Source organism: Thalassophryne amazonica, chromosome 21 (assembly GCF_902500255.1).
Source record: "Thalassophryne amazonica chromosome 21, fThaAma1.1, whole genome shotgun sequence".
Taxonomy (NCBI): domain Eukaryota; kingdom Metazoa; phylum Chordata; class Actinopteri; order Batrachoidiformes; family Batrachoididae; genus Thalassophryne; species Thalassophryne amazonica.
The window spans coordinates 10,678,683-10,700,876 of NC_047123.1; the positions used below are offsets into that span (position 1 = coordinate 10,678,683).

The following is a 22,194-nucleotide window of genomic DNA, read 5'->3' on the forward strand; positions in this document are numbered from 1 at the left end:
GGCTTCCTCCCCTCCCAGCAGATCCAACTCACCACCAGGTGGTGATTGGTCGACAGCTCTGCCCCTCCCTTCACTCGAGTGTCCGAAGGTCAGATGATACGATTACAAAGTCGATCATCGGCCTCCGGCTCAGGGTGTCCTGGTGCCACGTGCACTTATGGACACCCTTGTGCTCGAACATGGTGTTCATGATGGACAAACTGTGACTAGCACAGAAATCCAACTCAACACCACTTGGGTTCAGATCGGGGAGGTCGTGCTTCCCGATCACCCCCCTCCAGGTCTCACTGTTACCGCCTGAAATCCCCCAGAACATTGGAGTCCCCAGTCGGAGCGCTATCTAGTACCTCTCCCAGGGACTCCAAGGTCGGGTACTCTGCACTGCTGCTCGGCCCGTAGGCCGAGACAACGGTGAGAGACCTGTCCCCGACCCGAAGGCGTAGGGACGCGACCCTCTCGTTCACTGGAGTAAACTCCAACACATGGCGACTGAGCTGGGGAACAATAAGCAATGCGACCCCAGCTCTCCGCCTCTCCCCATGGGCAACACCAGAAAAATGAAGCGTCCAGCCCCTCTCCAGGAGTTGGGTACCAGAGCCCAAGCTGTGAGTGGAGGTGAGCCCGACTATCTCTAGTCGGTATCTCTCAACCTCCCGCACAAGCTCAGGCTCCTTCCCCCAGTGAGGTAAAGGAAAATCAGGTACATTATAAAAAACTGACTTCAAATTCAATCAACTGGAGAGATAATTTCTATTACTGATTTACTGAACCACATGAGTTTTTACATGATGTAAATTTTTTTACTGATAATCACCTGGAATGAAATCACTTTGACCCCAAGGTTACAAGTTTGACTGGGTCAGTCCAGGCAGACTGTTCAAAAAGTGATCTTTGACCCCAGTCATCAACTGACCTTTTCAGCAACCCGCCTCTATATGCTTGACCTTTGGACACCAATCTCATCTGTTTTTCATATTTTGTGCAGGAATCAGGAGACAAAAAGTCACTTTGAGGGGACAAATAATCACACCTCAACTATCCGGAAACACCACAAAAAACTCCAACGTCAAGTTGCAAAGTAAAATTCATGGCAGGACAATTTCATTGGTCACAAAGAAATCTTTTTGTATGAGGCCAGATCGCCCTCTGAAGGCCAAGTAAGGTAATGACTGTCAGTGATGTCTCATTTACTCAAAATCAGCAGTTTCCAACCTGAAAACAACGAACCTTTCACATACAACATACAGAAGCAGATCAAGAAACGGAGGCAGGAATAAAATCTGAGCTGCATTTTCATCAAACACTGCAGCCAAAATTCTGAAAATACACACTTCATTTATAAATGACAAGACCAAACACTTTAATCAACACAACAAACATAAATAAAACATAAAGTTGCATATTGATTTGCTTTTCCTTGTATTTTGATGTTATATATCACCTAAAAGTAGAAATTTACTGTATTTGTTAGTGTGGACACAGCACGTCAGTCTCATGGATCTCAACTAACAAACATCGTGTGTGTGATTTGAATATTGTAAACTTTTTATTTAGCAATGAATGCATCAATTTAAAAAAAAAAAAACAACTATACCCCCCCACCCCCAAAAAAGTCAAAGAACACACATCTTGAAAATAATTGCTAAATACATACTTACCTTCCCAGTAATATTATATTGTTCTATAATACAAAAGCACATTTAATTGTTTTAAAAATTTACACTGAGCTACAGGTGAGACGAAGAAATCAGAGTGAAATATAAAGTTCTACACAGAAACGTGTCTGAATATCAGCTTTTAGCAGTCGTCATTACGGCGGACAGACTGCCACCAGCCTCCGTCACCATCTAGAGGCGACTCTGAAAACTGCTGCTCTCAGTCCAAAAAACCTTCAGCTTCTCAGCAGAGCAGGTTCTTGTGAATCTTCTTCACAACTTTTGTCAGGAGCTTCTTGGTCGGAAGGAACGATGCCACGATTTCTTCGATCTGTTGGCTCCTGTGAAAGCGTCCGATCGGCGTTACTGCTGGAATCTGTTTGCACGTCATATGTTTGTTTCTGATTGGCTCATACTCACGCTGTGTTTCCAATGATGTTTTTGAAGCTCTGTACTTGGACAGAGACGTGTTCGGTCAAACTGACAGCGAAGACGACCTCGAACTTTGACATTTTCTTCAAACTGCTGAAGACGATGTGCACTCTGGAAGGAGGGAAAAGCTCCTGTGGTCATCAAAGACCAGAAAATTCAAACAATGAGCGGAAGTTAGCGTGCACGCTGACATCCGTGAGAGTCAACACTTTGACTGAATATTTTTTGTTTTTTCAAATGGTGCTTTTCCAGACATAAATAAATACTGAGCCAATGTGACTGAAATTAATTCTTAAGTACCATAAGATGATTTTTTTCTTTTTTGAAAGTTTTAGGGTGCATAGATTTGACCTGGAAGGCTGCCAGGCCTATAAAATGATAAACACTTCAGTGTGCACGAAATGCACAAAAAAAAATGCAAAAATGCAAAAAAAAAAAAAACAAAAAACTTCAATATGTAGATAGTTATAGGCTGTTACTCCACCTGGAACAGGAATAAGCAGGTTAGAAAAAGAGGTGAATGTGAACAGTTTTTGTGTTTGGTTGTCGTAGTAATCTAAGCACACCATTTTTTTACTGGAAGAACACTTACTGAGTATCCACACAGCTAATGACCAGGATATCGAGCCTCAGGCCCCCCCACATTTTCAACAGACGTATCTCCTCACCAAGCAGACGACAGCGACTCACCACGAGGCTTACATCATGGAGCAACTGGACACAGCGTGAAAACCAAACATCTCTGACCATTTTTTTTCTGAGTAGTGACCCAGAGCTCTTATGAAGTATTTTTTTTTCATTAAATATTATATCAAAGACACAGCAAGCATTTCAGTGTAAAACCTACAGGACAATAAAATACCATTTTACATTCATTACGTGGAATTAAATATAATGTTTTTGTCTGCACCTACCTTTGGAACATAACTATGATCTGGATACTTGTTGACCCAGGCAGTTTCTCTCCCAAAGTACAGCGAGAGCAAATTCTGAACAAGACGGGCGTGGCACGCCGACTTATCCTCTATGATAAAAAAAATAAATAAATAAAATTCTAATTGTTAAACACTAGTGGTGTAACAATATACAAATCACAGTCTGGTACATACCTCGGTTCTGAGGTCACGGTTCGGTTCATTTTTGGTACAGTATGGGAACAAAATGCAAAACCTAAATTTGCTTGTTGTTTAAACCAACAATTTATTGTAACATTACATAAACAGGAAAATAAAATAATTGCAAAATGCTGCCTGGTAATAAGCTAAATAAAATGTTCTCAAATAAACAACAAATGTATGAAATACTGTAAAAAATACATTCCTAGTAAAGAGCTTTTAACAAAACCTTTCCACAAGTAAAGAGCAGCACAACAGTTCCAGCATGAAGCCCTGTTCAATTTTATTCAACCTTCATATTTTTTGCCAGAAAAATGAACTTGTCCAAAACTGTCACACTCTATAAGGGATTTTTTTTTTTTTTTTTTTTAAAGAGAATTAATGTTAAAGAATCCCTTTACTTTTGTACAATTTATTTTATTTTCTAGCTCTTTCTATTAACTGTTTGTTTAATGTTTGTTAATATATCTTTTTAAATAAAGTTTTGAAAACAAAAACACTGTGGGAGAGGCAATAAAGTGAGTAAAATCACCTTAAAAATATTTATAACCACAAATAAACTTGATTCTTGGTTTGTTTATTTATTTTGTCATTAAAATTGGCCATCACTTATTAAAATAAAATAACTTCTCAAGGCCAGGGCTTCTCAAAGTCTGGGGACTATTTAATCACAGCGCAGCAAACGAGGTCAGTAGGCTGAGCGAGTCCGAGTGAGGAGGATTACAGATATCCCTCCGCTCAGTGCTTTACAGGTTGCTGGAGGCTGCAGAGGAGGGGGAGACCCACTGCCGCTCGGTGACAACAGGGACTTTCACTTTCAGTCGCCAAATATCAGAAAAGTCTCCGGTAACGCCAGGAGATGTAGTTAGATTTGTCAGTAGTCGCTTTTGAGAAAATAAGTCATCAAGAGGGTTTGGAAAGTCACCAGATTTAGTGAGAAAGCTAAGTTGGCAACAGTGAATGCAAACACATGTAAACTCACCCGTGCACAGCCCTGTACTGAACCGAATGTCCCGTACCGAAACGGTTCAATACAAATACATGTACTGTTACACCCTTAGTAAATACACAAACCAAGTGTCCGTATGGGGACATCGTCACTGATGGTCTTTAAAGCAGCTGAGGGAGCTCCATCTGACTGTGCTGTTGGTCAGATGCCTTTGCGCCTCTAAATGCAGTTCTTCTGGGGTTACTGGATAGTGCTAAAACAACCACTTGCCTTTTTGATTCACTGCCAATGAACTTGCTTAAGGATTTGGGATCTTCACTTGGATCCACTTTGGTGAAAATGATTAATCTAATGACTTTCAATGGGTCCTGAATTGAACCAAACTGCTTGTTGCCTGCACAGTTCTATGTGGACAGTCATTACCGCCTCTTTATAAACGTGCAGATGAGCAAGATTCACAAGGCGGGACTTGTGCACGCACGGCTGGTCCAGCTACATAAACAGAGAATAGAACAACTTCATTTTCTGTGCAGGACACCATTAAATGTTCACACAGAAAATAGTCATGAGCCGCTGCATTAATGTTTAAAGCATCTTTAAGTTACTAACATCTAGTTGTACTCTGTGGTTGGTATAAAAATGCTGAAGAGGTCAGGTTGATTCAGATTTTCTATCAAGTTGGCAAAAGTAAAAGAGCTTCAGCTTGTAGAATTAAACACTATACAAACCTTAAAAAAATGTGATTTAAATTTGACTGATAGGTACGTCATGCTTCTTCATACTTAGAAAAATGACTCGTCACTTCCATTAAATATAAAGAATTACGTTTATTTGAGCTCGACAGAGCTGAATTTATAAAAAAGTAGAAGTTGGCTCCGTGTGTCCTTCCAGCCAAAATGACTGACTTATACAACCAGGAGCTGTTGCAAAAATAAGTCTTCACACAAATAAAACACAGACAAAATAAACCTGAACACATTCAGAGAACCTGTATAAGTAACAGCGTGCTACTCGTGTTTGTGCACTCACCATCAAGTAGAAACGTAAAAGTGATGTGTGACATTTTACGCTGTGACTCATCAGCATCTTTTCCTAAGGGAAAAAAAACCCTTGTGTTAATACAAATGCAAAGTCTGTTTTTGTAAAAGCACCACTATGCAAATACGCTAAAGCCGACACATACTATGTTCAGTGTTAGATTCACAGCCAACAGCAAAAAGCAGGAAGTAAATTTTAAAGGTTCCCAAACACTTCAGAAGTGACGCGACTGAAAACAGAAAAAGGTTTGTGCTGAAATTGTGATGAGAACTAAAGTTTCTCCCTAAATCTGCTCACAATAGGAGGATTTCAACATGAACAGGCAGAATTGTGGGATCTTTAAAGGCCACCTGTAAAACTTTATAAGTGATTTTTCACAATGTGGGGGACTCGTCAAGATGAATAAAAATGGAAATACAATGGTACCATCAGATTTTTCGTAGTCCAGCTGTAGATGCAGGGTGTTGTAAAGGAAAGTGTACACGGTGCAGCTGTCAGTCTTCTCCCCCAACTTCCACTCATTGATCCTGAGGCATTCAGAAAAAGAAATAAAACACAGAGAAATCAATGTCACTTCATGTCAAACACAAGGATATATGTTAGGAAACGGTAATGTGAGCCTACGACTGATCCAAAAATGCCTTCATGCAAATAACCATTTGAAAATGAAAACCAGAAACTGACGTTTGCAACATGCTGATGTGGTTCTCCAGTTTCTCTGTCTCAGATTTGATCCTCTCTGCTTTATCTGAAGCCTGTTTGTTCTGCAGTCCCACTTCATTTAATTTTCTGTCATGGGAATAAACAGAGGAATAACTTAATAAATAAATGGTTATAATAAAGGTTCCTGTTAAACCTCAAACACAAATATTTTACTCCTCGTCGTAACTCACCGGTCATTGTCAGCCAACGCCTCAGTGACTTTCTTCAGCTCTGAAAAAAATGAATAAATATTTAGCACACACACAGCAAAAATAAAAACTTATTAAAATCTGTGTTCGTGAGTGATTCCTGATAAAACAGACAGATGTGTCTCTCTAAAACGTGCAGTTGATGATAAAAGATGTTAATGAGGTGAAGAAGCTGGATGTGGAGGTCGTGGGTTGTCATGGTTACAGGTGGTCTGCAGCTGTGAGACTGGTTTGAAACCACACTGGTCATGAAATAAACGTTCAGCCGTTCTTGGGGACGTTCCTGCAGTCAGCGAGTCAAAACTTGTGACATCTGTGGCCTCGTGATGTGTGAAAAAATGTCACGTTTAGGAGTGACCTTTGACTGAGACCAGTCCAAAGCACATTTGTGCAATAATCATGCTGCTTAATCAGCATCGTGAACTACCAGACTGGTTAGTGACTGACCATCTTAGCAAAGCTGAGGTGCTCACCGATGAGAATTTTGACAAATCTGTTAACAAAATTCAACACAAACGAATCTTTTGTGTGTGTACAGCAGATGTCTGAGAGCTTTTACTGCAATGCATGAAAAATGGGAATGAAAACAAGTGTTGCATTCTTTTTTTGTGCATGAAAACACACACACACACACACACACACACACACACACACACACACACACACACACACACACACACACACACACACACACACACACACACACACACACACACGCGCGCTACCTTGCTGACAAAACTTCAAACTCGGCTGGTCCCCAAAGCCACTTTCCTCAACTGCTGCAAGTTCTAAACAACAAACAAATTAAAGCAGGTAAGATGTTCAGTCCTTTAATCTCACACACTCACAAACACACGCAATTAAACAGCTTATATGATTAAACGGGTGGCAAGTGGGCGACACGGGGCATGATCTGGGCAGGACAGAAGAAGCACAAAAACACTCCCATCTTAGGAATTTTTGACAGGCTATGCTAACAGGCTAACCTCTGTTCTGGTGTTTATTAAATCATATTTTTTGGGGGGGGGGGGGGGGAGCTGAGCAGTGGATTTTGTAGTTGTTTTGCTTTGGTGTGGGCATAATTGTGGATTAACTTGACCTAACATCATCAGGCTGCTGATAGCTGCTAAAATACAAACGTTGTAATTTCGATCAAATATGCAAATGCAATGCAATATGTGTACTTTTGCGCACACGTTACACGATCCGCTAGCAGCCTGTGACGGATCACAGCTCTCAGCGACACCAGCTGTCACTCAACGTGGCCACACCCCTAATGTGTTAGGATAACTGGGCTTTCGTAAAAGTGAGCGCGAACTTGACAATATTTGAAAGACAATGAATACTTATTTAAATTATTCCACTGCCTTTGGTCTTCCATGAAAATTCAGTAAGGTATGTCTTCTATAATACATTCCAAAAAATGCTCATGTATTTTGATGCAAGTTTTTTTCATTTCTTCAACTTGCTTAAGCACTTTTGAGCAACCTTATGTTCAGAGATGACCGTAGCTATCGTTTTCCAACAAAAAATGACAGCACCCATGGAAAAACATTCATTCTGTGACTAATATACTGCATTTATTTTAGTTTTTGCATGATGCATTCTAATAAACAGGTATCACGATACAGGAATACACTCCATCTAAATGGTAGTTATACCTGTTTCCAACTCAGAAATACAACTGTCAAGTGTTTTTAACATCTTGTCTGCTTTCTCTATGGTTGAGCTCAACTTCTGTTGCTCATCCTGAAAAAAAAAAGAAAGAAAAAAAGCCACGAAAAAATAAATACAAATAGGAAAGGTCAAATTTAGTATTCACAGCTCTGCTAACATTTTTTACTTGAAGGCAATAATCAGTTTTATTCAGTGAAGCAACCAATAGGGGGCTTGAGAGAAATATTCAGCTTCTTTTCATTCTTTCTTTTACTGTGAAAGAATGAAGTTGTAAAATTGCATTCTATGTCACTTTGACAACACATAATTCACCAACATATGACAAGAAAATATCAAACATTAGCTCTATTTTTACCTGGTTAGCCTGAACAAGAGCCGAGTACAGGACCTCCTTCATTTCATGTGACTGAACTTTGCTCGCCGTCCTGAAGAACTTATTTCTCTCCTTCAGCGTTGCCCCAAAACATCTGAGCTGTGGATTTGCATGAATAAAACCAGAGTTATGAACATCATCATAATCGCTGCACATCATGCTGCAAGAAGAAAAACATGCACTCAACAGAAAGATGCTCAAACTGCAAATAAAACAGAAATTTTACTGCAACCTGGGGATTTATACTGTTTTATTAGAAAGAAGTCACATGGTTTAAGTTTAAACATGACTTTAAAGACAGGTTGCACTGCAGCAGTTCTGCCAGCAGGGAAAAATTCTACTGTTAAGTTACAGCCATGTTTTGAATAGTCATGAGAATAAAATAATGTATTTTTTGGAGTATAAGTTGCACTTGTTAAAAAATGCTTCTTGAAGAGGAAAAACCCATATATAAATGGTACTGGAGTATAAGTCACACCTTCCTTCTGTATAATCACCTCATTAATTTGGTGTTTTTGTGTTGTAAAGTGTTGTAGCATCGTTATTATTATTACCATATATTCTTTTATTATTGGAGTTTATTTTTTTTAGTGCTTTGATTCCTGTGAGTTCTATACAGTTACTATAATTATCATGAATAACAAACGCATGATTTTTTTTTTTTTTTGGTAATCAGTTGCACGTGTGTACAACTCATAGGGCTTCCCAAACTAGTGGGGGGGGGGGGGGACGACCACGATATACTAATGGAAAATACAGTAATTTACACTTTTAACAAGATAAACAGTGGATTGGAGTACTGTTTGTCCGAGTGTTTGGCACGAGTGCACCACAGGATGTTATGATGTAGTTTTAGATTAGAATCAGTTGCAGGTTTTCTACAAAACTGTCAAAATAACAGTGAAAAATACTCAGTTTTGCAGCTATTTCTTGTCCAAATGTTGATTACCCTTTAAAGAAGTCAAATTATACATCTTTCCGTTAATCAGGTCACCAAATGTCGAGGAAATAGAGACTCAAGTTAGAAACCAAATATTTTCCGTAGCTGTTCTTTGGCATGGGTGAATTCAGCACTGGATTTTATTCCTCTTGGTGCGGCACTGTGCAGGAGCAACACACATCAGCATTCCATTCTCACTCTGACCATTGAAAACTACCCTGAGATAAAGTGTACTGGTGTGTTTATGGACTATGTGTTGACCTTCTGGCTCCTGTGTTAGGTTGCTTGTTTGTCTTCTCCCTCACTCCCCCTTGTCTGTTGTTATGAAGACTGCTTTTCCTGTGACACTTGACCTTTGCCTGCCCATCAACCCGGAATGCAGACTGAGTTTTAACTTCCTGTGTCATTCTCTCTATTGGGGCTTCCAGCCATGCTAAAAACATAAAGGTCAAAATGAAGGTCACAGCAACCTGATTTTGGTGGAGAACACACCAACCTAGAAAAGCATTCCCATACCACATGTTGGGGTCTTCCAGTATTGATAAAATAGCCAACTACGTAAAGCAATTTCAGACTGCAGCAGTATGCACAGTAGGAAAACTTAGAGCAGGGGTGGCCAAGTTCGGTCTTCAAGAGTCACCTTCCTGACACTCTTAGTTGTCTCCCTGCTCCAACACACCTGAATCCAATGAAAGACTCTTTAGCAGACTTTTAATGAGCCTTCCATTGGATTCAGGTGTGTTGGAGCAGGGAGACAACTAAGAGTGTCAGGAAGGTGACTCTTGAAGACCGAACTTGGCCACCCCGACCTAGAGACTAAACATATAAATCAACTATTTCTACCTCTTTCTCTGAAAAATTTTTCATTTCTTCCCACAGAGGTCGATTCACAGTCTTCAAAGGCTTCTGAAGGTCGCGCCTTCGGATTTTCAACCTGGGAAATTAACAAAACCAATGAAGTTGCCAGAAAATAGACAGATCATTTGGATAATTTCACAATAGACTACATCTTCACAGGCTTTAAAATGAGGTATTTGACTAATATGTTATATACATTTCTCATCTTAAATGTACTTTTCCCAATGTAAAATTTTCATACCCGTCCACTTTTTCGGTAAGGTTCAAAACATCTGTTTCATAAACCATCTGTTTAGGACGACTGATGTGCTTGTCTCTCAATAAATCCATTGGTGTGCAGTCTACCTGCAATCCAAACTACAAAAACAAGAACAAAAACAAGCATCATGACATTATACAGCTGCTGCTTAAAAGAAACAAAAAAAGATAGAAAAAAGATCCATATTTTATTGTAAATTAACCTACTTTGCCCGAGATAACACTTTGCCGAGGATTATGAATGACAAAGTCCAAGTTAAAGAGTTTAAAGAACTCCAACACAGTTATGGTTCCATCATTCAACTTCTGCAATAAAATGAGGAAAAAACCATCAGTGACTGAGCTAAAAATCATTTAAGAGATAGTAACAATCAACTGTATACCTTTGGTTCGTCGCTTGCGTAGTCTTCCAGCTGGGACTCAAACAGGCTGGGTTTACAAGCTAAAAAAAAAAAAAAAAATTAATGGTCAAGTGTCAGAAGAATTCCATTCATGTCAACCAACAAAATGTGCAAACAAAGATTTTGTACACTGTTGAAGGTCACCGTCATGGCTGCCAGCCAGCCTGCTGTCACCATTTTCCTGGAATACTTACTTTTACACTCAACAAAAATATAAACGCAACACTTTTGGTTTTGCTCCCGTTTTGTATGAGATGAACTCAAAGATCTAAAACTTTTTCCACATACACAATATCACCATTTCCCTCAAATATTGTTCACAGACCAGTCTAAATCTGTGATAGTGAGCATTTCTCCTTTGCTGAGATAATCCATCCCACCTCACAGGTGTGTCATACCAAGATGCTGATTAGACACCATGATTAGTGCACAGGTGTGCCTTAGACTGCCCACAATAAAAGGCCACTCTGAAAGGTGCAGTTTTGTTTTATTGGGGGGGGGGATACCAGTCTGTATCTCGTGTGACCACCATTTGCCTCATGCAGTACAACACATCTCCTTCGCATAGAGTTGATCAGGTTGTCAATTGTGGCCTGTGGAATGTTGGTCCACTCCTCTTCAATGGCTGTGCGAAGTTGCTGGATATTGGCAGGAACTGGTACACGCCGTCGTATACGCCGGTCCAGAGCATCCCAAACATGCTCAATGGGTGACATGTCCGGTGAGTATGCCGGCCATGCAAGAACTGGGACATTTTCAGCTTCCAAGAATTGTGTACAGATCCTTGCAACATGGGGCCGTGCATTATTCTGCTGCAACATGAGGTGATGTTCTTGGATGTATGGCACAACAATGGGCCTCAGGATCTTGTCACAGTATCTCTGTGCATTCAAAATGCCATCAATAAAATGCACCTGTGTTCTTCATCCATAACAGACGCCTGCCCATACCATAACCCCACCGCCACCATGGGCCACTCGATCCACAACATTGACATCAGAAAACCGCTCACCCACACGACGCCACACACACTGTCTGCCATCTGCCCTGAACAGTGTGAACTGGGATTCATCCGTGAAGAGAACACCTCTCCAACGTGCCAAACGCCAGCGAATGTGAGCATTTGCCCACTCAAGTCGGTTACGACGACGAACTGGAGTCAGGTCGAGACTCCGATGAGGACGAGCATGCAGATGAGCTTCCCTGAGACGGTTTCTGACAGTTTGTGCAGAAATTCTTTGGTTATGCAAACCGATTGTTTCAGCAGCTGTCCAAGTGGCTGGTCTCAGACGATCTTGGAGGTGAACATGCTGGATGTGGAGGTCCTGGCTGGTGTGGTTACACATGTTCTGCGGTTGTGAGGCTGGTTGGATGTACTGCCAAATTCTCTGAAACGCCTTTGGAGACGGCTTATGGTAGAGAAATACAATACAGGAGCAACAGCTCTGGTTGACATTCCTGCTGTCAGCATGCCAATTGCACACTCCCTCAAATCTTGCGACATCTGTGGCATTGTGCTGTGTGATAAAACTGCACCTTTCAGAGTGGCCTTTTATTGTGGGCAGTCTAAGGCACACCTGTGCACTAATCATGGTGTCTAATCAGCATCTTGATATGGCACACCTGTGAGGTGGGATGGATTATCTCAGCAAAGGAGAAGTGCTCACTATCACAGATTTAGACTGGTTTGTGAACAATATTTGAGGGAAATGGTGATATTGTGTATGTGGAAAAAGTTTTAGATCTTTGAGTTCATCTCATACAAAATGGGAGCAAAACCAAAAGTGTTGCATTTATATTTTTGTTGAGTGTAATTATTATGAAGTATACAATTTAAATTAATGTTAATGTTCATGATACCTCTGATACTGAAGCTCTGATTATACAAAAACAAAGTCATGTAGTATATTGAGGCCATAATCATGTGATTATTGAGGTATGTAAAAGTGTCAGCACTGTTTTTGTCACTTGATCAGCGATTTGCTGCATTTATTGTTAAGACACATGCATTTGATCATTATCAGAGTTTTGATTCAGTAAGTGTAAGCCACACAGGAAACCTGTCATCACCATTTATTAATGTATTCAGCGCCGATCCAAAGAATAACAGTGCTCACATCATTTTCTATATTGGCACATTCAAGAACTGTTTTCAAACCTCAATCTGAAAAGCATAAGTCCAAAAATCATAATGTATAAGAAAAGCACATGAAATACTACTTTAATGTCTGATTTACATCATCTCAGCATATAGTACATATCGTCACACATCCTAATTTCGTAAACATAACCCCTCCAAAGAAACACACTTTTCACATCCCACAACTTTTGCATCATTCGGACTGAAAAACAAAAATGATCTGATCCCCGAAATCAAATCACGATCTGAACCATGAGATTTGTGATCCATTTTAACTGTATTTACATCAGATTTTCTTTTTCTTTTCATCAATGCGTTTCTTGTGGAAATGACTTTTAATGGTTTCCCCACTTTCTTACATAATTCCACAGATGGAGTTTGCGTGTCAAGAACATGGGACACGATCTGAGGGCATTATGTTATCCACAGTGTAAACCACAGTCTTTTTGGGACTAGATCAATAAAAATGTTAGAAATTTATGTGCCAAATCTTTGGCAGGAAATGTATTTTGTGAGCAACACAAGGGTTGGACCGGGAGAGCTTAAAAACCAACAAAAAACATCTAACGAGGTTTAAGACATTAACACGTCAGGATGCAATGTACATCAGCGTATTGTGTATAACATATACTAATGCAATGGCTCTGCAGTATTTGTACAACACCAGCGTTTGACGATACGCCTGTGGCGGTGGGTTCCAACAGCGTGGTTATTGACTATACGCTGCAGTGTGTTTGTACAACACAATACAGCGTAACATACTGCCTCCCCCACTCCGATATTTTCAGGCAATTTACTGACAGTAATCAGTGCATTTCAGAAAATGCTACTGTACAACAACAGCCATTTGTATCAACTGACATAAAATTGAAAACTATTCTGACTCATGTTTCCTTTTGTAATGTTTAATTGTCCAAAGGTCACCTCAGAAAAATTGTTAGACGCTGCTCAGCACCGACTGCCTCCCTCATACTAGCGTCTGCTTTGGATTAGGGCTGCAACAAATGATTATTTGGATCATCGATGAATCTGATGGGGTTTCGACACGATTAATCGGATTAGTGGGGAACTTTTAAAAAAATGTGCCAGTGAAACAATTTTTCTCTCCTTCCATCACTTTATTTAACAACAGAACATTATTTGAAAACTTAAAATACTTGAAAATCAACAAATCGTCAAATGTCCCTTGGCTGTTGAAATATAAAATAATAAAGAATAAAACAGTTTATAATAAAGAACAAAAATAATTATTTCAAATGACATTGCTTTATCAAAGTTCTGAGTTGCCATAAAACAACATTGAAACACGTTATAAAATATATGGTGAAAAAAGAGGTATTTTTATTGCTGCAAATGAGCAATTAGCATAACCAGTTAACCATAAAACCTACCGTATTTTCCGGACTATAAGTCGCACTTTTTTTACATGTTTTGGCCGGGGGTGCGACCTATACTCCGGTGCGACTTATAAATGAAAAATATACCGGTAGGATCTCAATTAATTTACTGTAACAAAACAATTTTACGTGACAGAGTCGATCTATGTTTTAAAATGGCCACCGGAAAAGGAAATGCAATGCATCATGGGCACTGTAGTATGACGGCCATCCTATAGTTCACGCTGGTCGCGATAACCAATCAGAGAACAGAACTTTGGATGCGTATTCCTCACCTCACCCACAGCGTGTGAAGCTGACGAACACGGTGCTTGCTGTTATTCCGGCATGGCGAACAGAACAGCTTCAACCCTTGGATATCAATGTGAGCAGAGTGTTTAAGTTGACGCTGAGAGCTGCGTGGGAGCATTGGGTGAGCGACGGCGGAGGATTAGCGTGTGCACTTGGAAGGAGCTGGCGTCGATGATTGTGAAAAGCGTTTAAAGCAGACGAACATGGTGTTTATTCCGGGACGGCTAACAAAACAGCTTCAACCCTTGGATATCAGTGTGAGCAGAGTTGACGCTGAGAGCTGCATGGGAGCACTGAGCGACGGCGGAGGATTAGCGTCTGCACTTGGAAGGAGCTGGATCGACACCGCTGGGTGGTCATGAGCTGCGCAGGTAGGCGCTGCATGGTTCGGCTCGCAATGTGGTCCGCAAAATACAAACATATCCGTAGGTAAAATGCAGCTCACGAGAGGGCACTCGAGGCTTGTGTGACTGTTCCTGCGACTTCTGACTACCATAGAAAAATAAAAATTTTAACGTTACTGATAACAAGACAACGGAGAAGGCCCGAAAAAATGCCACCAAAAAGAAAATCATACTCTGCAGATTACAAGTTGCGACTGGTGAAATATGCATCCGAAAACGGTAGCCGTCACAATATTATCATCTGAACTTTTCATGTTAACATACCTGTATGTCCATGGGACTTATAGTCCAGTGAACCTTATTTATGGTTTATTTTTCTTTATAATGGATAAAGTGGCTGGTGCGACTTATACTCCGGTGCGACTTATAGTCCGGAAAATACGGTAAATCAAAAACTGTAGCCTGACTCATATGTGCAACATTCTCTGTATAACTTGTAAACTATGTGGTCATTTCACAATGACATGTGACTCATGTCTCTTTCTCTAAAATTGTATTGTAGCATTATTAGTTATCCATCCATCCATCCATCCATCCATTTTCTTCCGCTTTATCCTGAGTCGGGTCGCGGGGGCAGCAGCTCAAGCAAAGCCGCCCAGACCTCCCGATCCACACACACCTCCCCCAGCTCCTCCGGGGGAACCCCAAGGCGTTTCTAAGCCAGCCGACAGATGTAGTCCCTCCAGCGTGTCCTGGGTATTCCCCGGGGCCTCGTCCCAATGGAACATGCCCGGAACACCTCTCCAGCGAGGCCTCCAGGGGGCATCCAGAAAAGATGCCCGAGCCACCTCAACTGACTCCTTTCGACATGGAGGAGCAGCGGCTCGACTCCGAGCTCCTCCCGAGTGACCGAGCTCCTCACCCTATCTCTAAGGGAGCGCCCAGCCACCCTGCAGAGGAAACTCATCTCGGCCGCTTGTACTCGCGATCTCGTTCTTTTGGTCATGAGCCAAATCTCATGACCATAGGTGAGGATCAGAACGTAGAACGATCGGTAAATCGAGAGCTTTGCCCCCCTACTCAGCTCTCTCTTCACCACGACGGTCCAATACAGCGACCGCATCACTGCAGGCGCTGCACGGATCCGTCTATCGATCTCACGCTCCATCCGTCCCTCACTCACAAGAGGGCAAAGCACCTTTTTCCGGTCGAGAACCATGGCCTCGGATTTGGAGGTGCTGATTTTCACCCCGGATGCTTCACACTCGGTTGCAAACCGCCCCAGTGCACACTGAAGGTCCTGATTTGACGAAGCCAACAGACCCACATCATCCGCAAACAGCAGAGACGAGATTCTGTGGTTCCCAAACCAGACGCCCTCTACACCCTGGCTGCGCCTAGAAATTCTGTCCATAAAAATAATGAACAGAACCGGTGAGAAAGGGCAGCCTGGCGGAGGCCAACGTGCACTGGAAACAGGTTTGACTTACTACTGGCAATGCGAACCAAGCTCCTGCTGCGGTCGTACAGGGACCGGATAGCCCTTAGCAAAGGACCCCGGACCCCGTACTCCCGGAGCACTCCCCACAGGGTGCCCGAGGGACACGGTCGAATGCCTTCTCCAGATCCACAAAACACATGTGGACTGGTTGGGCAAACTCCCATGAACCCTCGAGCACCCGATGGAGCGTGTGGAGCTGGTCCAGTGTGCCGCGACCAGGACGAAAACCACACTGCTCCTCCTGAATCCGAGGTTCGACCATCGGTCGAATTCTCCTCTCCAGTACTCTGGAATAGACCTTACCGGGGAGGCTGAGGACTGTGATCCCCCTATAGTTGGAACACACCCTCCGGTCCCCCTTCTTAAACAGAGGGACCACCACCCCGGTCTGCCAATCCAGAGGCACTGTCCCCGATCGCCACGCGATGTTGCAGAGGCGTGTCAGCCAAGACAGTCCCACAACATCCAGAGACTTAAGGTACTCAGGACGGATTTCATCCACCCCAGGAGCCTTGCCACCGAGGAGCATTCTAACCACCTCGGTGACTTCGGCCTGGGTAATGAATGAGTCCGCCTCTGAGTCCCCAGTCTCTGCTTCCTCTTCGGAAGACGTGACGATGGGATTGAGGAGAGCCTCGAAGTACTCCTTCCACCACCTGACAACATCCCCAGTCAGGGTCAACAGCTCCCCACCCGCACCGTAAACAGTGCGGGTGGGGAGCTGCTTCTGCCTCCTGAGGCGTCGGACGGTTTGCCAGAATCTCTTCGAGGACGACCGATAGTCCTCCTCCATGGCCTCCCCGAACTCCTCCCAGACCCGAGTTTTTGCCTCTGCGACCGCACGGGCTGCGGCACGCTCGGCCTGCCGGTACCTGTCAACTGCCTCTGGGGTCCCACCTACCAACAAAGATAAGTAGGACTCCTTCTTCAGCTTGACGGCATCCCTTACTTCCGGTGTCCACCACCGGGTTCGGGGATTGCCACCGCAACAGACCTTGCAACCACAGCTACGAGCGGCCGCATCAACAATGGAGGTGGAGAACATGGTCATGGTTATTATTACTATTATTATTGTTGCTATTATTATTAATAATATATAAATAAAAATAAATTAAAAAATATAATTTGTAATACATTTGACTATTACGACAAACGCTGAGCCATTAATTATTATACAGAAAACAAATGCACAAACATGCTGAAATGCCAGCAGCTTAATGCTAACTTTAACATTGAAAACGCCATAGACACGCTAACGCATTAGCATCGGCATTAGCACAAAATACATCTATCAACTGTTTCAGAAGACCGTAACAGGTCAGTTTAACATAAAAAGGTAAATATTCCTCACAGACATATGCTCTTTAGGGTTTTAGTGGGGAAAAATTAAGATAAAGTAAAATAAAACAAATGAAACCAACGAAGCAGCAGCTCGAAGCACTCCTTCATTGGTTCAGGATTCAAAGCAAAGCTCGGTTGATTATATGGAAGAAACTAAACATTTGTGGTAAAACAGTTATTTAGCAACTAATTGATGACTAAATTAGTTGACAACTATTTTAATAATCGATTTTAATCGATTAGTTGTTTCAGCTCTACTTTGGATATAATGGCAAAATTCTTTATATCAACTACTTGGTATGCACCTGGTGTACTCAGCTCACTGCTAGCATTAATGCTGCACATACGCGATATGTGCATCTGTACAATGAGGCCTTCGTGTCAACTACTTACACTGTGTAACATAAACGGAACTTACTGGACTCAAACGTAGTTTCATATCCAGAACTGGCTGTGCGACCACTACTGTAGGAATCGGTGGTCTGAGTGGTGACATTTGCGGCCGTAGTGATGTTACTGTCACACTCCACGACAGGAAACTGTGGTCTCTGTGGAAAATGAAACGAGTGAAGAAAACTATCAAAGCTCCCATACCTAAACGGTGACAATAAATTGCAACACAATAAAGCTGAGTCAGTCCTACCGTTTCAACCGTGCTGTTGGTCGACCCATCAGCGGAAGGCCTCATTCTCTTCTCAGCCTCCACATTAGCTTCATCATCTGACAATCTCTTTCTTCCACGAGTGGCGCTAAGAGCATTCTCTTCAAACACGTCATCCATGAGGGTCTCATCCTCATTGAGCCCTTCAGGAGGCCTCAACCCTGTTTCTAGCATGTTCTGAGGACTCCTCGTGTCCAGCGTTTCTGACAAATCTTCATCACTTCCAAGCACTTCATCGCAAATATTGATCTGCTCATCACTGGTATTTTTCAGTGGTTTATCAAAAACTATTGTGTTTGTCCTTGTATGTTCTTCAGTAGAAGTGGTATGGCGAGAGTCCCCTTCATTTGGTGGAATAGATTTGCTTCTTTGGGGAAGCTTTGGCATAAAGCTTCCCATTGACAGCTTGGACATGAGTTGTTGTGTCTTCAAGTTGAAAGGTACAGATGTAGTTGCAGCTGACTGCTTAAGTTTTTTATCTCCAGTATCCCCCTCACCCAAGTCAAGGTCAGACTCCACAGACGGCTGGACTTTGATTGAATCGCTGTCCAAGTGTTCGTCCATTTGAGACAGAGGGACAGTGCAGTTGTCCACTGCCACACTTTCAGGAACTTCATTTATGATGTGGCTCAAACGCCTAACTTTTGACCGAAGGTCAGCTAAACTAATTCGAGTTGACTCGCGTTTCTGTGATGGTACGTTGGGAGGATCAGGGACCACAGCACCAGCACCTGGTGAATTTTCCAAATTCTGTGCTATAATTGTTTGATTTGCTCTAATGGAATTGTGCACATTCTGAAATTCTTGAGGGCAAACAGAATCTAGACCATCTGCAGCTGTCACAACACTACAGTTAGAAGAGCCCTTGTGGGACTCCACCTCAGTTCCCTTCAAATGGTCACAATGTGGACTGAGGTCTTTGACTGAAGAAAGAGGCTCATCTCTACACGGCTGTTCCAAAATATGGTCTGTCTGAACTTCAGTTACATCCAGATTTATACTCTGTTTGCGAGAGGATGCGCCTCCATTAAACTTTTCTCTGTGCACCAGGGGCTTATTGAGTGATTTCTCCATTACAGCAGAAACAAAACCCAAAACCTCTTCACCATTCTGTGATCTTGGTTCATCGATAAAGCCACTTTGTCTGCCAACATCTCGACATGCTGTCACCATATCCTCTGCTTCTGTGCTCACAGAATCAGCCACCAGCATCTCTGCATGAGCTGCAGGGTCGGCACTGTGACATTGGGTTATATCGACAGCTTCAGCATTCACATCAAATACCACTGCTTTCTCTCTACAGGTGGGTATCGAGTCACAGGTTGGGTCTGAGGTAACAACCTGTGATTGTGCACACCTGTCAATATCTGCACTGTGACACTGGGTTATATCCGTGGCACCATCGTTGTCATCGAATTTCATCGTTTTCTCTCCATGGTTTGGTATAAAGGCAAAGTTTTGACTTGAGCGAACAACCTGCAATCGTACATGTCCATCAATGTTTACAGTGTGACATTGGGTTATATCCATAGATCCATCACCAGCATCGAATTGTATTGTTTTCTCTCCATGAGCAGGTAAAGAGGCACACTTTTCATGTGAACCAACAACCTGTGACTGTGCATGTCTGGCAATGTTTACAGTGTGACATTGGGTTATATCCATGGATCCATCATCAGCATCGAATTGTATTGTTTTCTCTCCACGGGAGGGTAAAGAGGCACACTGTTCATTTGAACCAACAGCCTGTGACTGTGCATGTCTGGCAATGTTTACAGTGTGACATTTGGTTATATCCATGGATCCATCATCAGCATCAAATCTCACTGTTTTCTCTCCATGAGCAGGTAAAAAGGTACACTGTTCATTTGAACCAACAACCTGTGACTGTGCAGCTCTGGCAATGTTTACAGTGTGACATTGGATTATATCCATGGATCCATCATCAGCATCAAATTGTATCGTTTTCTCTCCATGAGCGGGAAAAGAGGCACACTTTTTGTCTGAACTAACCTGTGAATATATATGTCTGTCAATATCCACAGTGTGACAGTGGGTTATATCCATGGATCCATCATTAACGCCGAATCGCATAGTTTTCTCTCCTTGAGCTGGTAAAGAGTTGCACATTTTGTCTGAACTGACAACCTGTGACTGCGCATGTCTGGCAATGTTTACAGTGTGACACTGGGTTATGTCCATGGATCCATCATCAGCATCAAATCTCACTGTTTTCTCTCCATGAGCGGGAAAAGAGGCACACTTTTTGTCTGAACTAACAACCTGTGAATATATATGTCTGTCAATATCCACAGTGTGACAGTGGGTTATATCCATGGATCCATCATTAACGCCCAATCGCATAGTTTTCTCTCCTTGAGCTGGTAAAGAGTTGCACATTTTGTCTGAACTGACAACCTGTGACTGCGCATGTCTGGCAATGTTTACAGTGTGACATTGGGTTATATCCATGGATCCATCATCAGCATCAAATCTCACTGTTTTCTCTCCATGAGCAGGTAAAACGGTACACTGTTCATTTGAACCAACAACCTGTGACTGTGCAACTCTGGCAATGTTTACAGTGTGACATTGGGTTATATCCATGGATCCATCATCAGCATCGAATTGTACTGTTTTCTCTCCACGGGAGGGTAAAGAGGCACACTGTTCATTTGAACCAACAACCTGTGACTGTGCAGCTCTGGCAATGTTTACAGTGTGACACTGGGTTATATCCATGGATCCATCATTAGCACCAAATCTCACTTTCTCTCCATGAGCAGGTAAAAAGGCACACTGTTCATTTGAACCAACAACCTGTGACTCTGCAGCTCTGGCAATGTTTACAGTGTGACATTGGGTTATGTCCATGGATCCATCATCAGCATCAAATCTCACTGTTTTCTCTCCATGAGCGGGAAAAGAGGCACACTTTTTGTCTGAACTAACAACCTGTGAATATATATGTCTGTCAATATCCACAGTGTGACAGTGGGTTATATCCATGGATCCATCATTAACGCCGAATCGCATAGTTTTCTCTCCTTGAGCTGGTAAAGAGTTGCACATTTTGTCTGAACTGACAACCTGTGACTGCGCATGTCTGGCAATGTTTACAGTGTGACATTGGGTTATGTCCATGGATCCATCATCAGCATCAAATCTCACTGTTTTCTCTCCATGAGCGGGAAAAGAGGCACACTTTTTGTCTGAACTAACAACCTGTGAATATATATGTCTGTCAATATCCACAGTGTGACAGTGGGTTATATCCATGGATCCATCATTAACGCCCAATCGCATAGTTTTCTCTCCTTGAGCTGGTAAAGAGTTGCACATTTTGTCTGAACTGACAACCTGTGACTGCGCATGTCTGGCAATGTTTACAGTGTGACATTGGGTTATATCCATGGATCCATCATCAGCATCAAATCTCACGGTTTTCTCTCCATGAGCAGGTAAAAAGGTACACTGTTCATTTGAACCAACAACCTGTGACTGTGCAACTCTGGCAATGTTTACAGTGTGACATTGGGTTATATCCATGGATCCATCATCAGCATCGAATTGTACTGTTTTCTCTCCACGGGAGGGTAAAGAGGCACACTGTTCATTTGAACCAACAACCTGTGACTGTGCAGCTCTGGCAATGTTTACAGTGTGACACTGGGTTATATCCATGGATCCATCATTAGCACCAAATCTCACTTTCTCTCCATGAGCAGGTAAAAAGGCACACTGTTCATTTGAACCAACAACCTGTGACTGTGCAGCTCTGGCAATGTTTACAGTGTGACATTGGGTTATGTCCATGGATCCATCATTAGCATCAAATCTCACTGTTTTCTCTCCATGAGCAGGAAAAGAGGCACACTTTTTGTCTGAACTAACAACCTGTGAATATATATG

General features: G+C 42.3%; 1 protein-coding gene across 1 annotated transcript; it reads right to left on the reverse strand.

The window, feature by feature from the left end:
* Positions 1-1,487: 1,487 nt before the first annotated feature.
* On the reverse strand, positions 1,488-22,176 carry knl1 (kinetochore scaffold 1). Its single transcript, XM_034162536.1, has 19 exons — positions 21,643-22,176; positions 20,701-20,970; positions 18,265-20,163; positions 18,040-18,169; positions 10,590-10,648; positions 10,414-10,512; positions 10,190-10,305; positions 9,934-10,024; positions 8,133-8,249; positions 7,762-7,849; positions 6,826-6,888; positions 6,083-6,122; positions 5,874-5,978; positions 5,616-5,716; positions 5,181-5,243; positions 3,002-3,111; positions 2,680-2,801; positions 2,076-2,198; positions 1,488-1,996 (listed from the first exon to the last, which is right to left on the reverse strand). Exons 1-19 carry the CDS (start codon positions 22,096-22,098, stop codon positions 1,900-1,902), a joined length of 4,149 nt encoding a protein of 1,382 aa, XP_034018427.1. The 5' UTR covers positions 22,099-22,176; the 3' UTR covers positions 1,488-1,899.
* Positions 22,177-22,194: the final 18 nt, after the last annotated feature.

Excerpts from the sequence above, each read along its gene's own strand:
- knl1 (XM_034162536.1), bottom strand. The coding sequence starts at position 22,098 with ATGGACATAACCCAATGTCACACTGTAAACATTGCCAGAGCTGCACAG. Across the intron at positions 18,170-18,264 it reads CCAACAGCACGGTTGAAACG|AGACCACAGTTTCCTGTCGT; the intron begins GTAGGACTGACT and ends CATTTTCCACAG. Across the intron at positions 10,513-10,589 it reads ACGCAAGCGACGAACCAAAG|AAGTTGAATGATGGAACCAT; the intron begins GTATACAGTTGA and ends ATTTTATTGCAG.